At 40.5% G+C, this 13,342-nt stretch overlaps 1 protein-coding gene across 1 annotated transcript in view; it reads right to left on the bottom strand.

The window, feature by feature from the left end:
• The window catches only part of MSN (moesin), a 79,531-nt gene that overhangs the window by 15,956 nt on the left and 50,233 nt on the right, over positions 1–13,342 (bottom strand). The window contains exon 3 of the mRNA XM_059156627.1: positions 510–605. Coding sequence (XP_059012610.1) covers positions 510–605 — 96 coding nt within the window. The remainder of the gene's footprint in view (positions 1–509; positions 606–13,342) is intronic.

Raw genomic sequence — 13,342 nt, 5'->3', positions numbered from 1 at the left:
GAGCACCAGGTGTTGTATGTAAGCAATGAATCACAAAATATTACACCTGAAAATAATATTGCACTGTATGCTAACTAGCTGGAATTTAAATAAGTACCTGAAGAAACTTTATAAACATATATATATATTTTTTTTCTTCAGTCTGTTATTCTCCTTTTAACAAACCTCCTAAAGCCCTTGGGTTTGGAAAGAAAAAATAGGATGCCGATCTCCTCTTGAAAATCCATTAATGATTATGGTATAAGACAAGTCAAAATTTAAAACAGAGCTCCAAGGAAAGGGGGAAGGGTCTCTTCCTCCTTGGACAAAGGCCATTCTCACTGTTAGAAGTCAAAGTGGAGACAGAGCAGGAGTTCTACCTTGGCTGAGTCTTCTGTCTTTATTCTGATCAATAGACCACCCAGTGAAAAGCACAGCCCTGGATTTGCCAGCTACCACATGTTACCCACTTGAATATAAGATATGATGGAGGAATGAATTACAAACCCAACAACTGGGTAAGAAGTTACCTTCTTATTGAGTTTCAGCCAAGTGGAGAAATTTTTAGTGTCCTGGTATTGCAGACCAAAAAACCAAACTTCCCTCAGGCCAATAGTTTTCACCACCTAGAAAAGAAAAGAAAAACATTGCTTGAATGTACGGAGGACACAAAACTGAAACTAAGATGGTCCCTGACTTCAAAAGAGATAAGGTGTCCAGGGTCTGGCAAGGAAATACACTTGGGCAGTAGTCAAGAAATGATGTCAGCATCTCTCTACACAAAGTACTTTTGTTGAGATAGAGAACAGGTCTATCACTTAGGAGCACTACCACATACCAATAACTATATTCATTATCCCCTTTGATTTTCACAATAGCTCTGTGATACATTTACAACTAGGCCCATTTTATAGATAGTGAAACTAAGTTTCCAAGAAGTGAAGGTTCAATTAGTGAGTAGAAGAGTCAGGTCTGTTTGACTCCAAATCCATGAGTTTTTCAAATCCAGTGTTGACTGCCACTTCTTCCCTCTATTATGTCATGTGCCTTTCTACTCTCCGGATGAATTAAAAGGCTGGAAATAGAGAGTGTTGGCTTAATTCCTTTATCTTCTTCTCTTGGGTTACTCTTTTATCTTTAGCAACTACAAATATGTCCACACTGTTCCCAGTCCCATTTACAATGCCCTAAGAAAGAATGTTCAGGGAGACATAGCAGGTATTGTGGTATCCATTAATCCAATGATGTGCTGTGTCTGGGTATTGAGATGCTTCTTCCCAGCCCTGATTAGAGGCTAGTCATGATTACCTTTACCAATAGCACAGGTTGAGAATGGGAAAGAGGGTAGAAACAGGGTGAGTACCTCAGTATAGTAGCGAAGTGGCCCCTGGTGTTCTGGGCCTCTTGGCTAAGCAGTGGGTAGTAGGAAAGGGAGGCCAGCCAGCAGATGGAGATTGTTTTCCAGTCCCTGACATTAGCAATGTTAATGGTTCTGGCTGACAGCTGAACCCCAGCATGCCCACCACTGGAGATGGGAGGCAATAAAGCCGACTCATAACCTAATGAGGTTGTGCTGATGGTTTTCTTTCTTTCTTTCTTTCTTTTTTTTTTTTTAATTTTCTTCGGGGGTAGGCAAGGGAGGTAGGGGAGTGAGCCGAAGGAATTTACCTGGATATAGAAATAGGAAAGGAGGACCCAATATTGCTAATGTCCTTCCTTATCAATAAATTATATCTTCCCTCAACACATACATACACATACACTCCTCCACTATATCTACAAAATTTCTACTATGCACCCAAACCCAAACCCCATAGTCATTCCTGAAGCTTACAAGCTTACAAGCTTCAGAGGCCCTAAGGAAAAAGTAGCTCATATCTATTAAGTACCTATTATGTAACAGGTATTGAACACTGAACAACCCTGAGATAGCTATTATCTCTATTTTATACATGAATAAACAAAGGCTTAAGAGGCAACCTGCCTAGAAGACATGACTAGATACCTTTCCATCCAGATGGCTTACTGACACATGAAAAGATGTTCAACATCACTTATGAACAGAGAAATACAAATCCAAACCACAATGAGATACCACTTAACACTGGTCAGAATGGTTAAAATTAACAACAAAGAAACAATAGGTGCTGGCAAGGATGTGGAAAAAGGGGAATCCTCTTGCACTCTTGGTGGGAATGTAATGCAAACCAATGTACTCACTCTGGAGAAAAGTATAGAGATTCCTCAAAAAGTTAAAAATGAAACTACACTACAATCCAGCAATTTTACTTAGGTATTTACCCAAAGTATAAAAAATACAGATTCAAAGGGGTACATGTGCCCTGATGTTTATAGCAGCATTGCCAAAATAGCCAAACTATGGAAAGAACCCAAATGTCCATTGACTGATGAGTCAATAGAGAAGATGTGGTGTGTGTGTGTGTGTGTGTGTGTGTGTGTGTGTACATATAATGGAATTTTACTCAATTTTTACTCAACCATCAAAAAGAATGAAATTGGGGGGGGGGGGGCAAGATGGCAGGGAAGTAGGAGGAGGCGCCGTTTCAACCTGTATCCTAAAGTGAGCTGATTACCTACCAAAGAACTCCGATCACCCATGAAATCAGCCTGAGATCAGAATTATACACGTCTGAATCTCTACAGGAGCAGAAGACGCCAGTGGGCAGGTAAAGCGGAGTGGGAGTGGGAATGTTGGACTGATATCGGAAGATAAACAGAAGGGGGAGGGAATCACCAGAGGCGACCCATTGGAAAGTAATACCCCAATACCAGAGTGCCCAGCGTCTGGGGACAAGCATTAACTTGGAGTCTGGTTGAAAGCACTCAAAAAGAGCAAGGAATCACGGGGGGAAATTGTGGGAATCAGGGTGGTTAGGGACAGGGGCTTAAGTCCCCGGACCCAGGACAGCCTCCCCTGGGGCTGAGCCAGAGAGAGTGCGGTGGAGAAACCAGGTCTTGGTCCCTGAGCCGCCAGCGTGCCCAAGAACACATGGGGTCTGGCTGCTGTGAGGGACTGGGAGCCTCGCCAGATGGCAGAACGCCAGGCCCTGCTATCAGAGCCTGAGATGCGTGTGCCCAACACCCTCCCTGAGAGAGGTGTGTGCAGGTGCCAGCCCGGTGCTCTCAGACCAGAAATACCAGGCACTCCCAACCTGGGCAAGTGGGAAAATCTCAGTGCGCCATTGCTGCTTGGAACCTCTCTGGCGATTTGGAGCTGCCCAGACAGCCACCGCTGCCGTGGTTTTGGGTGCAAGCAGGAGATCCTGCATCCCCAGGGACCATGAGTCAGAACCTGCTCTGCCAGCAGCTCTGCAGCACCCACAGGGGAGCAGACTGAGGCTTCTCTCTGAGGGGGAGGTCAGGGTGCAGTTTTCTTTCCTCTAAACCTCCAAAAACCATCAAAGCTGTAAAGGTTAGAGAAAAAAAAAAAAAGAACAACCAAACATAAAAACCCCCAGAGAACAAAAGCCTGAAAAACCGGTTTCTTTAGACCCCACCCCCTTGAGGGGGATGGGAGGACTTAACTAAGGGAACATAATTCACTGAAAACCCACGTGGCAGGCTCCTCCCCCAGAAAACCAACCAGGAAAGAAAAAAAAAAAAAAAAAAAAAAAGATGACAAGAGAACAACCACCACTACTTCATAGATACAACTTTTATTTTTAACTCGTTCCCACTATTTTGGTTCATTTTTTTAAATATAGATAATTTTTAAGCTATTTACAATCACAGTGAGATGTCCAGTACATCAAATTCCATAATGACCTTCTAACCTTCACTTTTTGATACATGCACCTGTGTTTTTCTCTTGCTTTTCTATTTTTTAATTTTTTTAAAATTTTAGTTTAGTTTAGTCTAGTTTATTCTTTTTAATTTTTATTTTCTAATATTCTTATAGAATATTAGAGCACTCTCTCTGGCTCAGCCCCAGGGGAGGCTGTCCTGGGTCCTGGGACTTAAGCCCCTGTCCCTAACCACCCTGATTCCCACAATTTCCCCCCGTGATTCCTTGCTCTTTTTGAGTGCTTTCAAAGTAACCCCCTTTCAAGGTAACCCCCTTTCCCCAATCAAAGCTACAGCTATAGGTAAACCAATTTTTAATTCCCCTTTATCTTAGAAAGTTGAGTCCTTTAACAAAGATAACAAGATACATCCAGGAAGAATCAAAATAACCTTCCTCGCACACACTGAGAATTTATAACCACTGTCCCAACTTTTTCTTCCACCAGTGTTTCTGTCTTTTTGTGTTTGTCCTGATAGTATATAAATCTTATACTTGGGGTTCTTTTTGACGAGGTTGCTTCCTTTTATATATATATATAAATATATATATATATAATATATATATATAATATATATATTATAATATATATATAATATATATATTATATATATATTTTATATATATATATATATATATATATATATATATATATATATCTTGTCATATACTTTTGTCAGTCTTCTTGTTTGTCTGCTTTTGTTTGTATACTTCATAAATCTTACCTTGGGGACCATTCGGGCTGAGCCTTCTCTTTTATCTTCCCTTTTTTTCCTGTCTCTCTCTCTCTCTTTTTTTTTCTTTTTCTTTTCTTTTTTCTCTCATTTGGGTGGGGAATCCTGATTTCTCAGAAGAGTCCTAGGGTGCACCTTGACTGCACCACAGTTGATACATCCAGCTACATCCGTTCAGTCATCTCTCACCAAAATGACTAGGAGGAGGAATGCCCAACAGAAGAAAAATACAGAGGATGGCCTTCTTCAACAGAGCTAATGGCTATTGACATAGACAATATGTCAGAAAGGGAATTCAGGCTAACAATTACCCAGGCAATAGCTAGGTTGGAGAAAGCCATGGATGACCAAACGGAATTGATTAGGGCAGAACTGAAAGCCACTAGGGATGATGTTCAAAATTCTCTCAATGAATTCCAATCTAATCTAAATTCTCTCAAAGCTAGGGTAACTGAGACAGAAGATAGAATTAGTGATCTGGAGGACAAACAGATAGAGAGAAATGATGAGGAGCAATCCTGGAACAAAGAGCTTAGAAGCCATGAAAACAGAATCAGGGAAATAAATGATGCCATGAAAAGTTCCAACGTCAGAATTATTGGAATCCCTGAAGGGGAGGAGAAAGAAAGAAGTCTAGAAGATAGAGTGGAACAAGTTGTCCATGAAAATTTTCCCAATTTCACGAATGAAACCAGCGTTCATGTACTAGAGGCAGAACAGTTTCCCCCCAAGATTATAGATTATCAATGTCCTCAAGACACCTAATAGTAAGAATGAAGAATTATAATTGCAGGCAGACTCTCTTGAAAACAGCCAGGACAAAGAAGCTCCTTACGTACAGAAGAAACCCATCAGAATAAACTTAGACCTGTCCACAGAGACCTGGCAAGCCAGAAAGGGCTGGCAAGATATATTCAGGGCACTAAGTGAGAAGAACATGCAGCCAAGAATACTTTATCCAGCAAGACTGACATTCAAAATCGATGGCGAGATAAAGAGTTTCCAAGACCGGCAAGGCTTAAAAGATTGTGCAACCACCAAGCCAACACTGCAGGAAATATTAAGGGGGGGTTCTATAAAAGAGAAAAAATCCTAAAAATATTACTGAACAGAAATATGGAGACAATCTACAGAAAGAAAGACTTCAAAGGTAACATGATGTCAATAAAAATGTATCTATCAATAATCACTCTCAGTGAATGGCCTAAATGTGCCCATAAAAGGACACAAGGTTGCAGATTGGATAAAACAACAGGACCCATCCATATGTTGTCTACAAGAGACACATTTTGAACCTAAAGATACAGCCAGACTGAAGGTGAAGGGATGGGGAAGCATCTTTCATGCCAATGGGCCTCAAAAGAAGGCCAGGGCAGCGATTCTCATATCAGATAAATTAGATTTTAAACTAAAAACTGTAGTCAGAGATACAGAAGGACACTACATAATTCTTTTTTTTTTAAAGATTTTATTTATTAATTTGACAGAGAGAAATCACAAGTAGACAGAGAGGCAGCCAGAGAGAGAGAGAGGGAAGCAGGCTCTCTGCTGAGCAGAGAGCCCGATGCGGGACTCGATCCCAGAACTCTGAGATCATGACTGGAGCCGAAGGCAGCGGCTTAACCCACTGAGCCACCCAGGCGCCCCATAATTCTTAAGGAGATTATCCACCAAGACAATATAACAATTGTAAATATCTACGCCCCCCAATATGGGAGCAGTGAATTACATAAGAAAACTGTTAATCAAGATAAAGAGTCATATTGATATGAATACATTAATAATAGGAGATCTAAACATGCCTCTCTCAGTAATAGACAGATCATCCAAGCAGAAAATCAATAAAGAAACAAGAGCATTGAATGACACATTGGACAAGATGGACCTCATAGATATATACAGAACATTCCATCTTAAAACAACAGAATACTCATTTTTCTCAAGTGCACACGGAACCATCTCCAGAATAGACCACATACTGGGTCACAAATCAGGACTCAACCTTACAAAAAGACTGACAGTATTCCTTGAATATTCTCAGATCACAATCCTTTGAAACTGGAGCTCAATCACAAGGAAAAGTTTGGAAGGAACTCAAACACCTGGAAGCTAAAGACCACCTTGCTTAAGAATGCTTGCATCAACCAGGAGATCAAAGAAGAACTTAAACAATTCATCGAAACCAATGAGAAACAAGACATTTTGGTCCAAAACCTATGGGATACAGCAAAGGCGGTCCTAAGGGGGAAATATGTAGCCACCCAAGCCTCCCTCAAAAAATCGAAAAAGCCAGAATACACCAGCTGTCTCTACACCTTAAAGAGCTGGAGAACCAACAACAAATCAAAACAACTCCACACATAAGAAGGGAAATAATCACGATTAGAGCAGAGATCAATGAGGTAGAAACCAGAGATACAGTAGAACGTATCAATGAAACTAGAAGCTGGTTTTTTTGAAAAAATCAATAAAATCAATAAACCATTGGCCACATTAATCCAAAGAAAAGAGAGAAGGCCCAAATTCATAAAATTATGAATAAAAAGGGAGAGATCACAACGAACACCAAGGAAGTAGAAACAATCATCAGAGGTTATTATCAACAGTTATATGCCAATAAGCTATATAACCTAGATGAAATGGATACATTCCTGGAATACTCTAAACTCTCACAATTGAACCAGGAAGAAATTGACAACCTGAATAGACGGATATCTAGTAACGAGACTGAAGCAGTGATCAAAAACCTCCCAAAAAGCAAGAGCCCAGGACCTGACTGATTCCCTGGGGAATTCTACCAAACTTTCAAAGAAGAAATAACACCTATTCTCCTGAAGATGTTTCAAAAAATTGAAGCAGAAGGAAAACCTCCAGACACTTTTTATGAAGCCAGCATTACCCTGATCCCCAAACCAGGCAAAGACCCCACCAAAAAGGAAAATCTCAGACCAATATCACTGAAGAATATGGATGATGGATGCTAAGATTCTCAACAAGATCCTAGAAAACAGGATCCAACAGCACATTAAAAAGATTATCCACCATGACCAGGTGGGATTCATACCTGGGCTACAAGGATGGTTCAACAACTGCAAATCAATCAATGTGATAGAACAAATCAATAAGAGAAGAGAGAAGAACCACAAGGTCCTCTCAATTGATGCAGAAAAAGCATTTGACAAAATCCAGCATCCGTTCCTGATTAAAACGCTTCAAAGTATAGGGATAGAGGGAACATTCCTGAACTTCATAAAATCTATCTATGAAAGACCCACAGAAAATATCATCCTCAATGGGAAAAAGCTCACAGCCTTCCCGTTGAGATCAAGAACACAAGGATGCCCACTCTTACCACTCTTGTTCAACATAGTATTAGAAGTCCTAGCAACAGCAATAAGACAACAAAGAGATATAAAAGGTATCCAAATTGGCAATGAAGAAGTCAAACTCTCTCTCTTCACAGATGACAAGATTCTTTATATGGAAAACCCAAGACTTCACCCCCAAAGTACTAGAACTTACAGAAATTCAGTAACGTGGCAAGATACAAAGTCAATGTTCAGAAAACAGTGGCTTTCTTATACACTAACAATGAAAATACAGAAAGGGAATTTAGGGAATCGATTCCATTTACTATATAGCACCAAGAACCATAAGAATCCTGGGAATAAACCTAACCAAAGAGGTAAAGGATCTACACCGAGGAACTACAGAATGCTCATGAAAGAAATTGAAGAAGACACAAAAAGATGTAAGACCATTCCATGCTCCTGGATCGGAAGAATAAACATTGTTAAAATGTCTATAGTACCTAGAGCAATCTACACTTTTTTTAAATTTATTTTTTATTTATTTTCAGCTTAACAGTATTCATTATTTTTGCACCACACCCAGTGCTCCATGCAATCGGTGCCCTCTATAATACCCACCACCTGGTACCCCGACCTCCCACCCCCCACCCCGTCAAACCCCTCAGATTGTTTTTCAGACACTTTTAATGCCATGCCGATCAAAATTTCACCAGTATTCTTCAAAGAGCTGGAGCAAATAATCCTAAGGTTTGTATGGAATCAGAAGAGACCCCCGAATTGCTAAGGAAATGTAGAAAAACAAAACTAAAACTGGCGGCATCACATTACCTGATTTCAAGCTTTACTACAAAGCTGTGATCATCAAGACAGCATGGTACTGGCATGAAAACAGACACACATACCAGTGGAACAGAGTAGAGAGCCCAGATATGGTCAAATAATCTTTGACAAAACAGGAAAAAAATATACAGTGAAAAAAAAGACAGTCTCTTCAATAAATGGTGCTGGGAAAACTGGACAGCTATATGTAGAAGAATGAAATTTGACCATTCTCTTATGCTATACACAAAGATAAACTCAAAATGGATAAAAGACCTCCCTGTGAGACAGGAATCCATCAGAATCCTAGAGGCGAACATAGGCAGTAACCACTTCAGGATCAGCCACAGCAACTTCTTTCAAGATAGGTCTCCAAAGGTGAAGGAAACAAAAGCGAAAATAAACTTTTGAGACTTCATCAAGATCAAAAGCTTCTGCACAGCAAAAGAAACAGTCAAGAAAACAAAGAGGCAACCCACAGAATGGGAGAAGATATTTGAAAATGACAGTAGAGACAAAAGGTTGATATCCAGGATCTATAAAGAACTCCTCAAACTCAACACACACAAAACAGACAATCATATTAAAAAATGGGCAGAAGATATGAACAGACAATTCTCCAATGAAGACATACAAATGGCTATCAGACACATGAAAATATGTTCATCATCACTAGCCATCAGGGAGATTCAAATTAAAACCACATTGAGATACCACCTCGCACCAGTTAGAATGGCCAAAATTAGCAAGACAGGAAACAACATGTGTTGGAGAGGATGTGGAGAAAGGGGAACCCTCTTACACTGTTGGTGGGAATGCATGTTGGTGCAGCCCCTTTGGAGAACAGTGTGGAGATTCCTCAAGAAATTAAAAATAGAGCTTCCCTATGACCGTACAATTGCACTCCTGGGTATTTACCCCAAAGATACAGATGTAGTGAAAAGAAGGGCCATCTCTACTCCAATGTTTATAGCAGCAATGGCCACGGTCGCCAAACTGTGGAAAGAACCAAGATGCCCTTCACTGGATAAATGGATAAGGAAGATGTGGTCCATATACACGATGGAGTATTATGCCTCCATCAGAAAGGATGAATCCCCAACCTTTGTAGCAACATGGACGGGACTGGAAGAGATTATGCTAAGTGAAATAAGTCAAACAGAGAGAGTCAATTATCATATGGTTTCACTTATTTGTGCAGCATAACAAATAACATGGAGGACAAGGGGAGATGGAGAGGAGAAGGGAGTTGAGGGAAATTGGAAGGGGAGGTGAACCATGCGAGACTATGTACTCTGAAAAACAACCTGAGGATTTTGAAGGGGTTGGGGGTGGGAGGTTGGGGGAACCAGGTGGTGGGTATTTGGGAGGGCACGGATTGCATGAAGCACTGGGTGTGGTGCAAAAACAATGAATTCTGTTACGCTGAAAAGAAATAAAAAATTTAAAAAAAAGAAAGGGTATAATATATAAAGTTCTATGGAAAGAGCCAAGATGGCCTTCAGCTGATGAATGGATAAAGAAGTTATAGTCCATACACACAATGGAATATTATGCATCCGTCAGAAAGGATGAATACTCAACTTTTGTGTCAACATGGATGGGATTGGAGGAGACTATGCTGAATGAAATACGTCAAACAGAGAGAGTCAATTATCATTTTCACTTACTTGTGGACCATAAGGAATAACATGGAGGACATTAGGAGAAGGAGAGGAAAAGTGAATTGGGAGAAATTGGAGGGGGAGACAAAGCACGAGAGACAGTGGACGCTGAGAAACAAACTGAGGGTTTTGGAAATGAGGGGGTGAGGGGATGGGTGAGCCTGGTGGTGGGTATTAAGGAGGGCACATATTGCATGGAGCAGTGAGCATAGTGTATAAACAATGAATCTTGAAACACTGAAAAAAATAAAATAAAATATATAAAAAAAGAAAAAAGGAAATAAATTAAAAATAGAGCTTCCCTATGACCCTGCAATTGCACTCCTGGGTATTTACCCCAAAGATACAGATGTAGTGAAACGATGGGCCATCTGTACCCCAATGTTCATAGCAGCAATGGCCACAGTCGCCAAACTATGGAAAGAACCAAGATGCCCTTCACCGGATAAATGGATAAGGAAGATGTGGTCCATATACACGATGGAGTATTATGCCTCCATCAGAAAGGATGAATCCCCAACTTTTGTATCAATGTGGAGAGGACTGGAAGAGATTATGCTGAGTGAAATAAGTCAAGCAGAGAGAGTCAATTATCATATGGTTTCGCTTCTTTGTGGAGCATAAGAAATAACATGGAGGACATGGGGAGATGAAGAGGAGAAGGGAGTTGAGGGAAACTGGAGGGGGGGATGAACCATGAGAGACCATGGACTCTGAAAAACAATCTGAGGGTTTTGAAGGGATGGGGGTGGGAGAGCGGGGGATCCTGATGGTGGGTATTTTGGAGGGCACGTATTGCATGGAGCACTAGGTGTGGTGCATAAACAATGAATTCTGTTACACTGAAAAGAAATTAAATCTTAAAAATAAATAAATAAATAAGATTTACCAGTTCAAATGAAACAAAAGAAAAGAAAATAAGAAATACAGTCCTATTTCCCACATACCTCTTGCTGACTTGAGTAATTAGGAACATGTTTTTAAAAGATAATTTGTGTGTGGGCAGTGTTAAGGAAAGATCAAAATACTTCCAGGATTCAATGGCAAGGTGAATTCCTGAGTCTAAGTTGATAGGCAATATGAATTGTCTATAAGTTTTAGATGGAGAACACAAAATGCTCATGTTGAAATGTGATATTGTGTTTTTATTTTAATATATTTGACAGAGACACAGCTAGAGAGAGGGAATACAAGCAGGGGAAGTGGGAGAAGGAGAAGCAGGGTTCCCGCTGATCAGGGAGTCCGGGGAGCAGGGGCTCGATCCCAGGGTCCTGGGTCCCAGGGTCCTGGGATCATGACCTGAGCCGAAGGCAGATGCTTAACAACTGAGCCACCCATGTGTCCCGTTTTGTTTTGTTTTCATTTGGATTTTTGGAGAGGATAGAGGGGGAAGGTATTAGAAAAAGATACGTTTTATTTAAAGCACCTCTTATCTCATCCTAGACCTAAGGCAGAGCCTAACTAACAGTTCTAAAGATTTTCCACAGGGTTTTAGAAGAATAGCGACCAGATGCAATTGGTGCAGAAGAAGTAATTCAGCCCCAGGTGAGAAAGAGACACTGAAGATGCTGAAGATGGACCATTAGGGCCAGGACCCTAAGTCATGGGATGGCAGACTCAGAATAGAATTGGTAGGGGAGCAACTGGCCTCTGCCTGTACCAACTGTAGAGGCTTGGAGATCCCAGAATTAAAATGAACTAAGGCAGATAGACTACATAATCAGTCCTAGATGTCCCAAGAATGGGCTCCTTAGCCTCTTTTTGCACCATATTGTCCATTTCACTAGAAGGATGAGTAGGTTTATAATGAGAGGAAGATCACAGGACCTAAAATCGTTCCAGGATGTGGAGTATCTCTGAGGAGCGGTTGGAAAAATGACAGTTAAAGTGAAATTAAAAAAAAAAAATCAGGATCAGTAGCAAATTTAATCTCTCTGAGCTCTGCCTCTTCCATTATGAACATAAAGAAATCAGATGCATATAAATTTTCCATATCCTTAGGCTTCAGGGTTTTGGAGAAATGAGCGATCTCTCTCAGCGTCCACGAAGTCCCAAAGTGAGGAAATAAGGATGTGGAGGGAAGGAAATATGATCTAAAGTCAGAATTGAGACTGAAAAAGAAAAAAGGATATAACTCCAAGCTATAAGGAAATCTCCAATTAAGGTCCACAGAGTACTGAGAATCATTTGATCAGGCAACTCTTGTCTCTACTTGGAAATGAGGCCAAGCTTTGCTTGCTTCCAGCTTTGCTTCTGGCTGAGACTTCCACCCCAGAGAAAAGAGAAATCTTATTTTCTAGGTCCTGTTCCAGAAACAACATTTATGGCTGTAGTGACTAGGGTCCTTCCCATTCCATTCTGAGAACTAACTAACTAAATAAATAAATAATAAATTTATATGTGTGTGTGTGTGTGTGTGTGTGTGTATGTATACATATATATACACACACACACATATATAAATTTTATATATATTCTTTCTTGGCTCCCTTTGACCCCAGACTGCCAACTTACTGAGATGAGCCAGCACTTTTCAAAGCTTCTATGGAAGAATCCATAAGCAGCAGAACATAATAAATGCATATACCCCAGAGGACACAAAGGATAGCAGGATATAAGTAGATAGCTAAAGCCAGAATTTCTTTGAAGCCTCAGGTTTAATCTTAATTACATGCACACATTTTACATTCTACTCCTTAAATATCTATTTTTTTATTTTTTAAGATTTATTTATTTATTCAAGAGAAAGAGTACACATGCATGCATGAGTTGGGGGAGGGGCACAGGGGAGAATCCTCAAGCAGACTCGTGGCTAAGTGTGGAACCCCAGGTGGGCTGAGTCCCATAAACCAGAAATAGGATTGGTGGCAACCCCTACCAGAACTTTCCAGTTGTACATTGATTTGCTTTTAGGTAGGTGATTGATGCAGCTGCTCCCAAGCCTGTAATGGGGTCTCAGTGGGCCTCAGGTGTTTGGGCACTGATGGAGTTTGGAGGGACAAGAGTTGGACACTCAACCAACTGAGACACCTA

The sequence above is a fragment of the Mustela lutreola genome, chromosome X (genome assembly GCF_030435805.1).
Source record: "Mustela lutreola isolate mMusLut2 chromosome X, mMusLut2.pri, whole genome shotgun sequence".
Taxonomy (NCBI): Eukaryota; Metazoa; Chordata; class Mammalia; order Carnivora; family Mustelidae; genus Mustela; species Mustela lutreola.
Note: the sequence above shows the minus strand (reverse complement) of the source record. Positions and strands in the feature narration are given on the sequence as shown.